This window comes from Pseudopipra pipra, chromosome 2 (genome assembly GCF_036250125.1).
Source record: "Pseudopipra pipra isolate bDixPip1 chromosome 2, bDixPip1.hap1, whole genome shotgun sequence".
NCBI lineage: Eukaryota > Metazoa > Chordata > Aves > Passeriformes > Pipridae > Pseudopipra > Pseudopipra pipra.
Genome location: NC_087550.1, coordinates 103,742,528 through 103,761,124, shown reverse-complemented (window position 1 = coordinate 103,761,124; position 18,597 = coordinate 103,742,528). Strand labels below are relative to the sequence as shown.

At 37.6% G+C, this 18,597-nt stretch overlaps 1 protein-coding gene across 6 annotated transcripts in view; it reads left to right on the top strand.

Annotated features, from left to right (window-relative positions):
- MAP3K15 (mitogen-activated protein kinase kinase kinase 15) overlaps positions 1–18,597 on the top strand; it is an 83,501-nt gene that overhangs the window by 39,024 nt on the left and 25,880 nt on the right. For 5 of the 6 annotated variants that reach the window (XM_064646727.1, XM_064646726.1, XM_064646730.1 and 2 more), the window contains 8 exons: positions 2,298–2,466; positions 3,750–3,856; positions 11,584–11,754; positions 12,760–12,872; positions 13,883–14,042; positions 14,666–14,816; positions 15,221–15,328; positions 16,654–16,703. In XM_064646727.1, coding sequence (XP_064502797.1) covers positions 2,298–2,466; positions 3,750–3,856; positions 11,584–11,754; positions 12,760–12,872; positions 13,883–14,042; positions 14,666–14,816; positions 15,221–15,328; positions 16,654–16,703 — 1,029 coding nt within the window. Of the gene's footprint in view, positions 1–2,274; positions 2,467–3,749; positions 3,857–11,583; positions 11,755–12,759; positions 12,873–13,882; positions 14,043–14,665; positions 14,817–15,220; positions 15,329–16,653; positions 16,704–18,597 lie in introns of all 6 variants that reach the window. The other variant, XM_064646731.1, reaches the window with a different exon arrangement.

The window sequence follows — 18,597 nt, the reverse complement described above, 5'->3', positions numbered from 1 at the left end:
TAAAGTGCTTAAGTTTAAATTACAGTGCATGAGGTTGTAATAGGAGATAAGATCATAGCTTCTTCATGGAGCTCAAAGCCAAACACTGTCCCTTTCTGTCACCAAATAAAATATATATATATGGCAGCAATGGGCAATCAAATACAACTTTCATGGTTTGGTTTTATTTTTAAATATTAACCTTTTGATATCACCTAATAAATGGGATATTGTTTAGCTGCTTCTACAAGGGACTGTTGGAGTTTTGAGATTGGGGCTGAAGAAGGAGGTCTCTCTCCACTGCTCACCCTGTACTCTGCAGGTGGTCTTGTTTTGTACATATTTCTGGAAAACGCTAGGAGAGACTGAGCTTCTAGATTTTAATTTTCCTGGTGTCTGAAGCATGAGGTAGCGCTGAGGGCCCTTGGATTTCTTTCTGTTTCCCCATTGCCATCTCACCCAAGTGAAAGGCTTGCCTAAAAACCTCCCTTTCTCATGTGGTCCCACCCTTGGGATCCCATGAGTGACTGTGCTGTGACATCCCACCCTGAAGAGGAGGGGAGCACCCAAGATTCCCAGATGCTCATAGTTGAAAGGAATGACAAAAGTCAGAGGGTCTGCAAAAGCTTAGAAAGTTTATTATTAGTAAACTACACACTTGGCATGGAAATTGGAACGGTAGTCCGTGACCTCCTAGTACAAGCACGTGGCAGTGGGTTTTGGATAAAGGGATAGGGTGAAAGGAAAGAGAGAAAGATGAATTGAAGAGGGGGAGAGAGAAGGAAAGAAAGAAAGAGAGAGAGATCACCCATCCTGGCTCCAGTGTCAGTCCAGCTGGGGTGTCCACAGTCCTGGGGTGCACATGCAGAGCAAGCACCCTGGGCTTTGTTGGGGGACCTTTTTATAGATAAGTTTATTTTTCTAGATAAGCAGTTGGCCTTGGCAGTAGTAAATTTTGGTAGCATTTAGTGTTTGTGTCATTGTGAAATGATGCTCTGAGCACCAGCTGTCCAAGGCTGCTTTGTCTCTGACAGTTACAACCAGGGCTGTGGTTATTTTGGGTTTGATAATTCTGTTGTGAAGTCCTACAGTAAAATCTCTTTTCTCTTTCCCATTTTCAGGCTGAAATGCCTGAAAGAGGCTTTTGTACAGCTGCAGAATTAGATACTGTTGTGGTAGACCCTGTGAAGAGGTAGATGTAGTTAGATGATACTTCCTTCCTGCCAAAAGCTTGAATAAATTTGAGGATGTTAAGTGTTCCATCGTTCTTGAAAGTGAGACTCTCATTCCTAAGTCATTCGGTTACTTTTGAAAACTATTAGCCAGTATCACCATTTGGTTTGGTTTGGTAGCACAAGAAGGACTAATTATCATTAGCCTAATTATCATTAGCCTGGTGGAAGCCAATGCTGGATAGAAACCTGAGACTGGTGAATTAGACTTAACCTCCAGTGACAGTAAAGCAACTATTGAAAGCTTTCCAGTAGTGCTTATTGTGACCTTGCTGCTCTGATTATATCTTATATATGTCAGGCTTAGGTGTAGGGTTTTTGCTAAGCAAGGTAGAGTGCTTTGCAAAACTCATTTGTAAACAAGAAAGGGATTGTATGCACTTGAGTATCTGCCAGATGACATCTGCTAACTTCTGAACTATAGACTCCATAACCTTCTCCAGATAAACTTTCCCCTAAGTAGTTTGTCCAGGCTCTTTATACCTACCATACTTGGTAATATAAATAAGACTTTTTATTTTACAAAAGCTCTGATGTTGCATTGCACACTGATGTTCGTGTAAATAAGATGCACTTACTGGAGGCTTTTACATAGATCCTGCCCACATTATGTATTATGTTCATCAAAGAGATTGCAACTAAATCGGCTTTTGGTGGCTAACTTTTGTTTTTCTTTCTTTGTTTGCAAGCCTCTTTCCTCCTTTCATGATAAAATAACGTACCTCCTCTTTACATCACACTGGTCTTTCCTCTCTGTAGCACTTTATTATCCCAGTTGCTGCCTTCTTTATGGTACAGAGGCAAAGTACCATGTCTGTCATGATCAGTAATGGGGCAAAGAAATGCCCCAGTTTTCCTCTGTTGATAAAATTACCTCACAATCCTGGTTATAAACATATTGATAGAGAGCCTCACCTTCTGAGGTGAGGCAAGGTGGAATATTTGTAAGTAGTTAATGAAAAATCTGGAGACATTTGATGTGCACCTTACTCTGAGGAAATGGTACTTTTTATTGGAAATATAGTCAGATTTCATAAGAAATATCCAACAGTCTTCTTCCCAGCTGTCTGTCTTTCATTTCTTTAGTACGTATTATAAAGAAACACTGCTAAATGACATTAGAAAAGCTAGAGAGAAGTACCAGGGAGATGAACTGGCTAAGGAGCTGGCCAGAATTAAACTTCGTATGGATAATACCGAAGTGCTGACTTCTGACATCGTCATAAACCTGCTGCTTTCCTACAGAGATATTCAGGTATGTGCCTAAAAACTAAGGAAGATTATTTCACCATGGGACTTTCTCTCTTGTTTGTTCTTCTCTACTTAATTGTTTGTTAAGCAGTGATTCAAAGCTGCCATTAAATCGGCACAATTGTTGCATTGTTTAACAGTTTGACTTGTCTGTTGAGCAATGTAAGGGACTAGAGGCTCTTATTTATTTTGCCTATGAACAAAAGACACAGATTAGGTGCCTTCCCAAGGTCTCTTCCATTGTTTTTAGTAATCTTTAACTTCCTTAAAAAAAATAAAAAGAACAAATTCCCTGCCAAAGCAAGGCTCTTGGTTTGCCCTTCCTTCCTTTCCTCCTTCCCTGCCAAAGTCAGATGTATTTAGAAATGAAGAAAATGCATTTGTTGTGACCACTGTATTGGCCAGAGATGCCCAAATTGAGAACTATCATTTAAAAAACCACTAATCTCCTTTTAAAATATAACTGCACCTTTTTTTTCTCAATTTTATTTTTTAAGTAAGTTTTTAAAATAAGCCTGTGTGCTGTCTTTCCAAACTGACAGTCTATGTGTTTGACATCCCTTTTACAATACAGTTCCAACCATTCTACAGAATTTTTTTATTCCATCAGGAGCTAAGTTGGTTATTTCATAAGTGGGTTGTGAGAGCAGTGGGTGACCACATCATCCGATGTTACCCAACTTTCCATTCTGAGATGCACAATTTCCTGCAGCACTTTATGCAACTTCACTTTGATTGTCTCTGGCGATCATTTGCATTCTTTCAGAAGGTCTGCCTTGAGAAACATACTCATCTCAAAACATGTGTTGAAGAAACAGATTAAGTAAGGTGAGGCCATTTGAGATGCCAGTAAACTGGCCTCCTCAGCAATATACACGTGGGTTACCTCTGAGAAGCTGCAGTGATGTACAGTCGGGTGAGGCACTGCAGAGTGAACTGTGCTCGAGTGCGATGACCTGATGAAATGTCATTCATCAAAAGTCCTTAATAAGGCCGGAAAGAGCCAGACTCATCACCTCTGCTTCCTGGTGCTGGGAGTGCAATCAGTCAAACTAGCTAGAGGCATTCTGTAATGTGGGCAGTGGCACTGTGGTGAGGAAGAGGCAAGCTCTGACATGGACAGACAAAATCCCTGTTTATCCTTATGCAGCATTTGTAGCTGTTTCACTGACTCTTTTAGGAACAGTCACCTGAGAAACTGTCTTAACAGTTATGATACATTTTAGCTTCATGGTGCTTTCCTCTGCTTTCAGTATCTTCTACTTTCATTCTTTTTTTTAATTTCAGGACTATGATGCTATGGTGAAGCTGGTAGAAACACTGGAAATGCTTCCTACCTGTGATCTGGCTGATCAACACAACATTAAATTTCATTATGCTTTTGCATTGAATCGGTAAGAATCATTGATTGAGGTTGATCTTTAAAAATAAAAAACTGTGTTTACCTATAATATTCTTTTACTTTCAGCATACAGAACAGCATTAATGTTGCTCAGTATGACTGATTGAGCCTACCAGGAACAAAACACAGTCTATGCAAAACAGAATTAGCAGCTGTATCTGACCCTGCAGAATGTTAATGTGTGCTTAATTTCATTAAGAAGTATACTAGAACAGTGATCATAATCAGCAGAGAAAGTAATTAAGAGAGAAAGTAATTCATTTATTTCCTCTTGGACTCTGTAACTGAGTTTTGTTGGCAGTGGATCTCACTTAGCATTGTCAAGTCAGAGTTATTTCAGTGCTGCACAGAGCCAGTGATATGGCAGACAAGGGACACAGGATTGAGGCTTTGGTACATCAGGTGGACACAAGCCCAATCTGAACAAGAGTTGTGTGTAGGTCTGGGTTACCAAGTTGTGCTAAGGTAAGGGACAGGGATGTTTTACTTTAGACTCATCACCATTTCAGCCTTGCTGCATGTCATCTGGCTCAGAACCAGCCTGAGCTGGCTTGGATCGTAAGCAAAACAAGCCTGGGCCTGCTTCTGAGTACGGTGCAGAAATGTACTAAAGCACTTCCTATTATATGTAGGGAAGGCAGACATTTTCCTGCTGATTTCTAGTACCCTGATTCACATGGCAAGTTTTTAAGCACAGCCCCTCTCCCGGATTACTGTCTTCTTCTCTGTTTTCCTTTTCAGAGGAGACCATTTGTCATCTCTCATGTCTCATATCAGAGGCTAATAATGGATGACAGGCTTGTGCTTGCTTCCAAGCTTGGCTATCTGAATACATCACCTTCCTGGATGCTTGTTTAGGAGTCCTAGGGAGCAAAAGGCCATTCCTGTTCAAGTGTCTTCAGCTAATTAATTTGGATGTGACGCACAAACAGAGCAGAGAGTGCTCTCTTCTATACAGACATGGGCTGGTTTAAGACATTGTTCCTTGTTACCTCCTAGCTGAGATTTAGGTCTGATTGTATCTTAATTTAGGCATAGAATGGAACACATCTTTAGGTATAGGTTCAGCCCAAATGTGCGACATGAATATTTTCAATATTTGTATTCACAGCTTTGGTATGCTGTGTAATTGAGGACTGGGTGTTTCAGATGTTGATGGCTGTTTGCTTCTGTCCATCGGTACACCTGGACTGGGAGGCAAGCACTGTGTAAGGACTATTTTCTAATTAGCCTTATTTCCCATGACTGCAGTTCCCAAGTTCTGGAAGCTTGCAAAGAAACCAAAGGGTGTGCCAAATTCTGTTCAAAACAGTAGATTTTAAACCCAAATCCAGCCATAGTGCGAGGCCAGAGCTGTGAAAACTTCAGTCTCTTTCCAAGGCACTTCTGTCTTCTCTTATATTAAATATGAGGACAGCTGCAGTCACTATTACTTAACTCAGCATGCTGTGTTTTAACAAGCAACATATTCCAATACAATAATAAAAAAAGGCAATTAGCAGGTGAAGGGCATAACAGGGTGCAAGTAGAAAATCACTGGTAATTATGAATAATAGCAGCCATAGGAAATTATTCCCATTGATAAACACTGGGGTATTTAAAATGTTCTGTTCTGTGATTACTCAGATTTAGTGAAAAACACATTGTGGGGCTCCTCATTTTATGTGATTGGCTTGCATGAAGCACCTGAAGTGTATATGAGGAAGAAAAAAAAGTAAAAAAGCTGTTTTTTCTTCATTGTCATATCTGTTTGCAGGCTTGTAAATTTAATTCTTGTCTCAAAGCCCAATTTACGGTCTTGTTTTTCTCATTCAGTGTTTCAAATATCAAAGATTCTGCAATCAAATTGCATGACTGAAATGTGTCTTAACTCAAAAATTAGTTTCAGGTCTTAAATCAGAATGCAAGTGCAATAACTAATAAAATTAGTTTATTAATAATTTATTAATTACATCTCAGTGTAAACAAAGATATTGTACATTATGATAATTAAACAATAGCATATGTGAAGACTAGTCATTTTATGAAAGGTGGTATTTATACTAAAAGAGTAAGTTGTCTTACTGACACTTCTGCAATGTGACAATGAGATCAGAGGGTTTTTTTAAATTATTGATAGCTGGTTCAAGGCTAAAATCAGAAGATAAACAAGGTTCATATAGAAATAGAGTGGAAAAAAACCAGGTTACTGTTTTTGAGTATTTGTATGGGAAACATTGTCACAATTGCTTGTTTTGCTTTGATTTCTTCCCCTGTGCATTGCTCTTCAAGAAATCTGTTTGCTTATAGAGGACTTAAAAATAATCAGATCAGTAAGTCAACATGAAATATAAAGGAAACAAAGGTGGATCCCATTCAGTGAATACTTTTCATTGATAAAAGTTTTCTATACTATATAGTCTTCTCCAGATAGATGGATGGAAACAAACCATACAGCGGAACATGTGAGCAAAACGCTGAAAAAGGGAAGACTATACCACCTGTTACCTACAGAGTGAGCTAAGTCTTGTCTTGGTGAAATCCATGAAATCCATTCCACTAACTTTGTTGGACAAAGGTTTGGTTCACTGAGTGTAGTTCTGGTTCCTTAACCACGCCAATTCTTTAAAGCTGCTTAAAAGCAGCCTGTGAAGCAGGAAGATTTTTTGGTTTAGGGATGTTTAAAACTAGGCTTCCTTATAATGACTGGAGTGGAGAGAAGGACTCAGAGAAGAGAATGGATTTGAGGGGGAAGAAAGAAACCATGAAATAAAAAAAAAGGGGGGAAAAAGAGAATTTGAGTTTTACTGTGTGTTCTAGGTGTTATTCCAGGTGAGAGGCTGTGATATGACTATGATTTCTAGATGATGTTTGAGAGCTGGGGGAGAAAAACAGCGTAAGGGTGGCCTTACTGACTCAAGGCATAGTTCTTTCTTGCTAGATTTTTATTTTTGAGAGTAGTCAATAGCACATATTTGGGAAGAGGATGACAACAGGAAAAGGCATAGTGGCAAATCTCCCTAAATATTCCAACTGCTTCCACCCACTTGTGGCTCAGCTACTTCCTGAGACAGCAGTGGTAATTTTTGTGCTTGTCAAGAAAATCTGGAAAGAGAAAAAGAGGATAGATCTGTGATATCAATAGCTATAGAGGATGCTGTGAGTATAACACAAGAGAAGAGTATGAGCACATCCTTTAGGACTTAGTGCTCAGTGGTGCATTGGCTCCCCATGGAAACATGTCTCGGCAGCAGAGAGTACTTCTGGACTTCTACATCCAAGCCACAGTTCTGGTGACTGAAGTTGCCAAGTTACAGAATAGCAGCAGCTTTCCAAGAGGGAGAGCAGAGCGTGGAGATGTGGGGATGGGGCAGGAAGAGACAGAAAAAATTGTATTGTAACTGAGAGGTAGAAAATTTTTAAAAATTATCGAGTTTTTTGGAAGAAGTGATATTGCTTCATTTTACAACTTGTCCTTTTGCTTCAGAGGAAAGTGTTAGAGTCAAATACCTCTCATGAATAAGAATGTTTGACTCCAGCCTTAGGCTAGGACAAAATATGGCAACAGGATGGGGTTGGAGAGCAGCAGATCAGAACATGTGATACAAAACTGAAGTTGCACACTAACTTGATCATACCTCAGTTCTGCTTTTTCAGTATATGTATTTATATGCACATGCTTAAAAATGTATATTTATTGTGTGCTAACCTGTTTTCATCAGGTTTGTAGCCCTACAGTGATTCAGAGAGGTAGAGGAGGAATGGATAGTTGGGCAGGACAGGGAGACAGATACAAGTGGCTTGTGTAGACCAGGGTGAGAAGACTTTCTGTGACTGAAGAAACATGGGCAAGCAAACCAGTGAGCAGTTTCGGGAGGATAAAAGTTCTCAGGCAAAACAAAACTGGCAGCAGAACACTGGGACTTATGTAGAGGAAGTGATCGGAGGCTATAAAGGTGCCCTGTGGGACAACTTTTTTAAAAGAAAAAAATCTTTACAGTGATTTCTGTCTGAAAAAACTTCATTTGAATTTTTTCTCCTAATCCTAATAGTTTAGTTTCTTTTTAAATACAGCTTAAAACTTCACACAGTACCAAAGATTAGTGTGCTGGCTATTTGCAAAAGACATTGTGATGGTTTTAATTTTGTAATTCCTAGCATTTTCCCTGGGGGAATGTTGGCAATATTTTATCGAGCACTAGGATGTTTTCTTAATTGCCCTGGTTTTTAGAAGTTACTTGCAGATCTCTTTCTTCACTGGCAGTACTTTTTCAGTTATCATGTTCAGATAATTTAGACTGATTTTTCTCTGTTCAGTTTCTGTGCAAGTTTTCACAAGGCAAGGTTTGTAGGGAGAGAAGTAAAAATGTGCTAACAAAGAAAACAGTGAGGAAAAATAGTAGTATGAGCATTCTCCCAAGGCATGTGCTTTGTTTTAATACAGTTGCTAAATAAATTGTAGTAGTAGTCCTTTTTTTCCCTAGCCCTTTGACCATTAAAATATATTTTTAAAGATAAAACTGTATTTTGAAAGAATTTGCAGATTGTGATTAATGATTTTAAAAACTGCTCCCCCTAAACCCAAATAAACTATGAAGTGTAGCTCATATTTTCACTGGGTGTGTATGCAGACTTCTTTAAGGTGGGATGCATCTTATCCCAGGTGTGGAGAGGCTGACAGATTGTATGTTGAAGAGCACCATTTAAAATTGCCTATTTAGAAATTATATTTCATTCCTAAAGTGAATTGTTTATGTCATATCATGAGGGACATTTGTATTTCAGTGTAAACCGGCCTGTAACTAAGCAGCAGTAAAATGAACTAGCGGGGTCCTTTCTTATAATGGTCTTTTGGGATTCTGCTCTGGCTTATAAAACTTCTTATTCAGGGAATTTGCTTTGCAGAATCAGTCTCTCCTGGTGCACCAACTTACTCCATAAAGAGACCGTTTTCTGCCTTCCTTCTCATGCCTGTACATCATCATATGCAGTAATTCAGCTTTCCCCGTTTGGAGAGGCTGTAGCATCTCCATCCTTGGAGGTTTAATAGATTCAGCTTTTCAGACAAAGCCAAGGCTGCTGTGGTCTAGTTCTGGGAGATGGACCTGCTCTTAGAAGGAGATTCTATTAGATGACCTCCAGAAGTCTCCTCCATCATGCATTTTTGTGATTTGCTCTACTGTGGCTTTAAATGGGGGCTGGGGAGCAAGGGAAAATTAATATAGTTGAGATTAGGTAAAAAAAAAGAGAAGTCTCTGCTACAGCCGTGAGGGTTTAAGGTAATCTCTTCTACTCTATTGGTAATACCACAGACCTGTTTCAAGTCACCTTGAAACAAATTACAAGTTGTCAGGCATACAGATCTGACAAAGTGTGGGGTCTGAAATAAGAAATGAGAATCTATCTTGGTCGAGCATAACATATTCTGCATAAAATTCAACAGTACATTTTCATAGCGACTTAGAGAATTTGCTTGTAGCCTAAACAATGTGGTCTTTCTGTTGGTTTTTTTTTTTTTTTCTTGGTTTGGTCTCTTTTTGGGATTTAGAAAGTGATAACTGTTCCTAAACTTGTAAATTACTATAATTGGTACGCTGGATTTGTATTGCCCAATGGGCATCAAATTCTGCTGCTGTGAAAAACAAGAGTTTAATATAAAGATACCTAAACTGTTATGTTTAGTAATATCCTGTTAGATGAGTGTATACTTACCATGTGCTAAATTTTGTTGAATTTAATTATTTTTAATTATAATTTTTTCTTTATCTTATAAGAGATAGAAGTCTTCCGTTTTGAGTCCTCTGGCACCACTGGTTTTTTAGGGCTTGGTCTTTTGAAATGCTGTGGCTGTTGTATTTGGTGTGTACAGGTTCATCCTTTGACCAGAAATGTTGATCTGTGCAGTGTACCATTTTAAGCAGTCTTGCTTTGTGTGTTGTATTTTTCCTTTAAAGTTATGCTTTTTTCAATGAGTACATAACACCTCTTTATATTAACATTAGATAATTATCCTGTTCTCATACAAGGCGAGTTGAGTTGAAGTTTGTCTTGTATGTGAAACAGTGATTTTTAATTTTTTTTTTCTGTGCTGAAGTGCTCTAAGTTAGGTATTAGTTGTGCATTTCTTGTTTTCAGCAGAATTTTGAATACATGCCAGCTTCTGTGACCACATTACACAAGACCAGGGAGCTGCTGGACTTTCATTTTAGGGCCTAATTTTGTTCTAAGCTCTGTTTACTCAACTTTCTCTGTCTTCATATTAACAATAGTAAAACTTTTGTACTCTTAGTGAAAGAATCTGCTTTGTTCAGAACAGGTGTGGTAAGAGGACGCTGAGCTGTGCGATGGATTTACCTCCACGCTTTTTAACTTCTGTTTATTTCTTGTAAAACTGAAAAACAATACTAACTTTCTCCTTGTGTGCTCATTAGAGAAGACTGGTATTAAATTCAGAGCAGTTAGTCTGAAGAAAAAATACTTAAAAAAATATTCAAGTACTTGCTGTGAAAGTTTATACTCTGCCAGTGACATCAAAGGCAGGATAAAGCCTGCACAACTAGCTACAAATCTGTTTAATCTTATTAGATGTTCTCCATCACATAACATGCATGCACAGAAGCCTGAATTTTGCTACAGATGTGTTGTTACTGGTCTTACTGCATCAGCTAACCTAAGGAATTGAGCTACTTCACAGTACATATTAATCCTTTTGGGACATGCAAGTAATAAATTTACCAGAAACCATTATCTGCTACTGGTATTGCTGACGAAGTAGTTATAGTCCTTGTAAGCCTGTTCATGGATACCTAGGTAGGGATTGGAAAATGGTAAACAGTTCTGAAAAGAGGTTGGTAAATATTTTAAATCTCTCTAGTGATTAAAAAAAGTCTTGAAGAGGCTATTAAACTCTTAAGCTGTGTTTGCATTACTCTTGCAAATAGACATTTTTGTTTGTTATAAGTGACTTTTTGCAGTAAACATTGAATTCTTACTTAGAAAAACAGCAAAGTAAATGGAGACAAAAATTCTGATTATTTAATAATAACAAGGAATGGAAATGTTATTTAATCACTGTTTTCTTGCTGATGCCATTGTTAAATATTTTTCAAAAGAAGCTGTATAACAACTGTTTGCTTTCCAAATCTTTTTCTACTCTGAATAATTTTTGATGAAGAAAGAAATACAGTTCAGTTTCACCCTGTAATTCTTGTTGTAGTTCCAAGGCTCCATATTGAGATGCATCATTCTTTTGACTAAAATTGGACTGACTGGGTTTCTTCTGGACTTAGTTGATATTTCCTGGTATGGTTTCTGGATCAAGATTACAAATCTTGGACATAGCTGAATGATCTGTCAGGTTGAATGCTTAATATGGCCATTTTTGTTAAGTATATTGTCAGGAACAAACACTAAACAAGCTCTTGTTTCTCATTGCAGGATGTGTAGGGTCTGTCTGCCTGTATGAAAAGGAATCAAGTAGATGGCAGATTTTTCTCATAGAGGAGTTTTGGCCTTAAATCAGTTCTTACGTAAGCCAGAAGTAGAGCCCCATGATAGGAGAATACAGTCAACCAATAATCACACATCAGTCTAAATAAAGTCATCTCTATATATAGTCAAGTCTGTATATAGTAATGATGGATAGCTGTAGGATAGACAAGGGATAATGTTATTTGCCCATCTTGCAGTTACTGTTTCAGATCTGAACTCATTTATTTTATTCTCTGTGTTTGATTTCAGAAGAAATAATGCAGGTGACAGAGAGAAGGCACTACAAGTTATGCTTCAAGTTCTGCAGACATGTGATCACCCTGCTCCAGATATGTTTTGCTTATGTGGGAGGATCTACAAGGATATGTTTCTTGATTCTGACTGTAAAGATACCAATAGTCGAGATCGTGCCATTGAATGGTAACAGAAATAAACCCCACAAAAATATCTGTTTTAAAACATTTTCAGACTTTTGCTTATGGTTTTGAAAAGCAGGGCTGTTGAAGATCAGTTGTTCTACTTATGTCTTTTTTTCAGGCTCCTGACTGCCAGATCTTTGGATGCGTATTTCCTTTCTTCTCTTTATAAACTGTCATGGATGTAGAGTGATGCACTTAATTTATTGGGGTGATGATGATTCACCTATGTCTTTGTAGAGAATAAATGCAATTAATGTGCTTCAAGGCCAAAATGAAGTACGAGTGAGATCATGGATTTACATTGGTCCTCTGTGCAAGGATGTTTTCTATGCTGGATTCCCAGGAAATGCAATGATCTGTATATAAGGAAAAATATTGATAAACTGTAATATGAATTTTCGTAAGGCAGTAAGGTTTGAATATGCACTCATAGTGTGCATTTAGGTATGTTTGTGTCATCATACAAACTACTGCTGATACAAGAATGTTAACAACATGGGTTTGTACTGTAACTCTGAAATATCCCCCCTCTCCTTTTCTTCCCCATGCAAGCTTCAGGTGGATCTCTTCATCCTGCACCAGCTGGTGCCATGCGTTCAGCCTTGGTCAGCTAGGTCTCAGTGATCTTTAATGAATGTGAAACTTTAAAACAAAGGGCAGCCTTTTTTAAAAAGTTGCACTGAGGACTAATATTTTCGTTGCTTTTCTTCTATAAATAATATAGTAAAATTAGGTTCTATTGCATTCAAGAGTTTTGTAGTAACCAATTCGTTTCACTTTCACAAAAGTACACAAGCTGACAGGACATAAAGCTAAGCAGAATTTTTTCTTTCTCACGCTAAGATGAAAAGCTGCTTTCTTTCAAGTGCTCTTTGTAGAATACCTTTGGTGCCAACTAGCCATATAGTCCTTACAATAAATTAATAGCTTAAAATACCTACCAAAACTTTGCAGTATTTCAGTTCTTCTAAACAGTGAGATATGAGTTCTTGACTCTTCTCTGCAGGTATCGCAAAGGATTCGAACTCCAATCAACTCTATATTCTGGAATTAACCTCGCAGTTTTGCTGCTTGTTGCAGGACAACAGTTTGAAAGCTCAATGGAACTGAGAAAAATAGGTAAATATCCACACACAGTGCCACAGACAAGTTTTCTGCCTCTCTCCCTGTGAAGAAAACAAAATAGTGATGGGTTGCATAGAGAAAAAGGTGGTTTAGGCTTTTTAGTGGTGTGTCCTGGATGGCAGTCTAAAACACAGGGATCTTGAAGGACCACTTTCCTTCTTGCTGCCTTGGAGCAGCTTTCTAGTAATGTGGCCCATCTAAATGGACCCAGAGACTGGAAAAGAACAGAGAAGGACCACCTTCAGTGCTGTCTGTAAACTGCCTTTACTGCACCGCAGAGATTATCCCATTGCACCACCAACAGAGGACAAACACAGGAAGGGACAGCATGGCCCAGTTCTCCTCAGGGATGCTGGGGAAGGATCCACAGAGTTTCTGTTGTCATTGAATTGAGAGATCCACAGGAAGTATCACCTGGAAGGATCTACCAGGACAGTTACTAGTTGTCTGCCCATAGTCACATCTTCCACTAAAACACACCACTCTACATCTACAAAGAAATCATATGATAGAAACAGATATGCAGTTCTTCTGAGGAAGATAATATTTGAACATTATATTTGGAATCAAATCCTGTCTGAAATGCATATTTGAACCTTAAAGGTTAAAAATGCAAAGGTGACTTTAAATCATTTCCCTGACCTTACTCTGGGGGTGGATCTTCTAGCCATGGATCTCTTGCAGTAAATGCAGATCTTGATGACACATATTTGTGCATCTTACACTGAGAATCAGGAGGCAGATAGCCCAGACTGATAGCACAAGAGGTTTTTTAACACTGTGTGTGGGGAGTTCTGACTGTCTGAACTGTATGGGGGGTGTTATTTGCAGATCCAGCCTCTGTGTTGGCCAATATTGTTTTCTGGGGAAAACTCGCTCCATTTTATTTTCATCAGTAAGCCTTAATCAAGTCTTAAATTAGTCTTTTACTGATAGACATCCGTAAAAACACTATTTAGTGTTTTACTGATAGAAAAATATGGTTTTTAATTGAAATTTTACAGGTGTACGGTTAAACAGTTTATTGGGAAGAAAAGGAAGCCTAGAAAAAATGAACAATTACTGGGATGTGGGACAGTTCTTCAGTGTGAGCATGCTGGCTAATGATGTTGGTAAAGCAGTACAAGCAGCAGAGAAACTTTTTAAGCTGAAACCTCCAGTGTGGTATGTGGTAGAAGGCTGTAGCTCCAGTATACAACTGTGGGGAAATACACAAATTTGAAAAACATTGCAGTCACATAGATAACTGGATTTTTCTGTCATAGATTTTTTGTAACTCTTACTTCATACTCTGTTCTTTTATTATGGGAAGGAAGGGGGAAGGTAAGAAATTAAGTTGACCATCATTGTTGAATTTATATCCCATTGAGGAAGATCTTTTATAAGAAAGAGTTTGGAAATTAGTAATGATTCATGTGAAGCAATTGCGAAAAGATTGTGAAACCATTGTTTTCAGAATTTAGCTAGCTGCTGCTTCCCTCCCCCACCATCTTCTGTCTTATCATATTCTGTCTAATCACTGTGTAACTACTCACATAACTACACCCTTTTGCAAAAAGCTATTGTTCTTGAACATCCATGTGAGCTTATGACTTAAAGTTTTTTCTAAACTTGCTATTCTTTCCAGAAATCTGTAAAAATCATTGCTATAATTTCCATTATGATAGCTTTTAAAGTACATTTAATTTTGCAGTTAATTTTTTTGATGTCTAAGTCAGTTAAGTGGTTTTAAAATCTGGTCAAAATTTGTTTTCTCTCTGTTAATTTACTAATTCAATATCTTCTAGGTACTTGAAATCATTAGTTCAGAATCTGTTGTTAATTCAGCGTTTCAAGAAACTCACCATAGAACATTCTCCTAGACAAGAAAGGTTGACTTTCTGGCTAGATATAATTTTTGAGGCAACGAAAGAAACAACTAATGGACTGAGATTTCCAGTAAGATGTTATGTCCAAACAAGTTTTGTATGTTTTATGTTTCTGGATAGGATATTACAAGAACTGAAGACTCTAAACACAATACTTACAAACTTAACTGCCTGTTATTTTGTTGCATGAACCAAACCCCTGTATTCTGTTGATCTTTATGCTATAAAAAAATTTAACCCAACACCCTTAAAGTATTCTAAGAAATACTTTTAAGACTCCTATAACAAATTGTGATAATACTATTCTGTTGTACATAAGAACACAGACTTTACCTGCCTTGTCTGCCCTTCTGTCTCCCTTGAAAATTTTTTAGGCCTGACATGAAGATTACCCATTACCTATATCAGAGCATCTGAAGTTACTGTAGCGTATTAGCTGCTGGTTTATTAAGGAAAAATGTTCTCTCTCCTCAGGTTTTGGTGATAGAACCAACTAAAGTCTACCAGCCTGCCTATGTTTCAATCAACAATGAAGCAGATGAGAGATCTCTGTCTTTGTGGCATGTGTCTCCCCCAGAAATGGTAAAACTGTCAGCAGATGCGTTAAGTCTACTGTGATTCATTGTGCTTAAAGTTACTTTTTTACATGTAGATTTTGGAGTACTTGACAATAATTTAAAGTTTGCTACATTTCTGTGAAGCACAAGCCTCAGTATATCTTTTGTGCAGATATGAAAGTTGATATTTTACAGAGAAATTAAAAGGAGGGAATATGATTAGAACTGAGGTGATTTTGACCTCTAGTTCAGATTTAACTTTTCTTGACCATGTCTCCTAGAATTGCTTGGGTTATTCAGTCTGCTCCTAATATTTCTTATTAGAATTGTGTGATTTTTATTAAGATGCAGCTCAAAGTTAGATAAAAAGTATAGATAAAGCCCAATATTGTGTTTAATATTTTAGACATATTAAACTTTTACAGTTATAGTATTGGAAACTAGAAAAAATATCAGCCTGTGACAAATAAGTGTCAAGAAATAAAATACTCGGTGTCTTGGATTATTGGATAAGGCACAGGGAGTTAGGAAAGGAGTAGGCACAGTTATGGACAGTGTAAGCTCTTAAAAATGAGAAATAATTTCAGTTTCAATTGAAAAACTTGAAATCTGAAATGTATTTTGATGCCCCTTCTTAATATCCGAGCAACACAGGTGAAGAATAGACTAAAAACATAGGTAGTCAAAGTGTGGAAAAGAAGCATATTGGAGTAAGACGAGACCACATAATTACCTGGGTCTGTGAACAGTTTTTCCAGAACACTGTTCTACTTCTCTGTTTCAAGTGAATGTGTCTGGCACAGCTTTGCTTTATGGAACAAATTTTTAGTGCATATATGGCATTGCTAAATAAAATGCAGCTATTAGCTATGGATTCGTGGAGGGCTACAGTCCTAGACCCAGGCTGTCCTTCCTCTGTTTTGCCCTCCAGTGTGCTCCCCAGGCCAAAGCTGTTGGCTCGAGACCTCCGAGGGAGATGTATGAATATGAGCCTTTGAGCCTAGATAAGAGTAGGGCATAGTCTGCTCCATGTTTAATATGAAATATTGATGTATTAAGTCAAAACACAATGTTTGGTAAATTGTACTTTGCAATTTATTCTTCAAATTTAATTTTACATGAGGAAATACAGCCTCTATTTCCACCCTGTGCCATTTGTGTTAAATTTTTTCTCAAATGAGTAAAACAGCAATGTATGTATAACTTCTTTACCCATATATCAGTCTTATTTCCAATTGGGGGGAGAAGAAAGAAAGAAAAAGAGACGTGTTGGAAGAACATTCTTTTGCTTACCATGTTGTGACTGTTTTCAATAATAACTCAAGGATTATAGCTCTTTGTTCTTTACAGAAACAGATTCATGAATGGAATTTTACAGCTTCTTCCATTAGAGGAATAAGGTTGGTATGTCAGAAAACAGTTGTGTCTTTTTGTACATATTTTGTATTTCCCTTAGTGGGAAATCTGGATTCTACCTTAAATCTTTGCTTTGCACTGCCTGTTATAAAAGCTTATTCTGTCCAACCTGCCTTGAAATGTCAACACAGAAGAGTTTGCCTTTCAATGCAAGGACAGAGCTGTACGTTTCTCCAGGAATACTCATCTAAGAGGAGTGTGTGGACATGTGTATTCTCTGGTAGACTTCCCTGTTTCCAATCATGTAACTCATTTTTATATATTTTTCTAAACTTTTCAGTGAAGTTACTGCCATTTCTGCATTTAAAAACTTGGAGGACAGAAGGAAAGAAAAGCCCTTAGCTATTCTCACTTCCTTCCATAAGTGAAAGAAGATTTTTGTTTGTTTTCCTTTAAGGAAAGGAAACCATGTTATCTGTTTTCTGTTTGGAATTCAGAAATGCAACTTGGATTGTTAGAGAAATATTAAATGAGGCATGGACATAGTTTGTGCTAAGGACAGAAAAGAGTTCTTGAGCTGGAAGGAGACTACTAGTCGAGTTTCTCAAGGACTAGCCTTTAAATAGTTAAAATAGTTCCATTTTGTGATGCCTAGATTAATGGAAACACTAGGCATGACTAAATGGGTCAAAATATTAGTACCAAAGAAGATTAAGTACAGCAGAATATCACACAGAAAAACAGGATTGTTCTGAGAGGATAGAAAATGTTTGCATTTGATATTAACAACTACAAAATACATGACGACACTTAGAAGCTGCCTTATATAAAGTTGGGCCACTTTGCTGCCAGAAAGGTGAGAACCAGAACACTAGGAGAGAAAACAAAATGAAACCTGTTTGCTCTCTGTCTGAATTATGCAGGCTGCAGCTAAGAACCAGAGGAGCTGTAAGTACAGGGAACGCAAGGTGGACTTTTGCCTTCTCTCTGAGTTCCTGAGTCACTGCATTGGTGGATCTGACCTTTCTTGGGACATAAATGACTGTTGTCTGGGGCTACTTGTGTGAGTGCATAAGCCTAAGTGCTTGAAAAAGTTTCTGATTCAAGTACAGGCATAAATTCAGATAGCTAATGAGTTCTGCAGTTCTGAAAGTAAAGGGCTTCTAGGCTATGATCTTTACCCAAAGCACCTGAGTTTTAGGTCCTGGGTTTGTCTTCCCTGAACTTGTATAATTTGCCTAAGCAAATAAGCTCAGTGAAGAAGTATTTCTCTGAATAATGTGAGTGGTGGTTGCTATGAAAGCCTACAGTTGTGGATTTGGACATAGATTCTACCATAACTCCAGTATTTTCTTCTAAAAAGAAACAGGATTAGGTTTAAATGTGATATTTTATTCTACTACTTCAATGCAAGTGGATGGGAAGTTGTCATTACTGAAGTCTGTGGAGCTGATTGAGCATAACTCAGCATGAAGTTTCTGTACCATATGAATTACCTTCAGTCAACACAACGTACAGAAATTAATCTTTGAGAAAGATAACTTTAATCAAATGGAAGCAAGCAACTAATTTCATTTGCTTTAATTTTTAATCACTTCTGGGGATTATAAAGCTCAAAGAGGCAGTCTTTTTAAAATTTATTAGATGTTTGCTTTGTATGTGACAACTTAAAACTTCTATATTTTTGAAATTGCATTAGTTTTAGAAAAAAAATATGTTCACATATGATCTATCAAAACCCTTAAATTGTATTTATGCTAAACAGCTCAGCTTACATACCACATACATGACACTGTTCATAGTGCAGTATTGTTACTTAGATAGTGTCTTGTCTATCCTGTATTTGCCCTTGGAAGAATCATCTTGCTTTGTCACTTAGTTCTCGTATGTGTCTTGTTAGGCTAGAAACCACTATATCAGAATGAACTACAGAGTGGC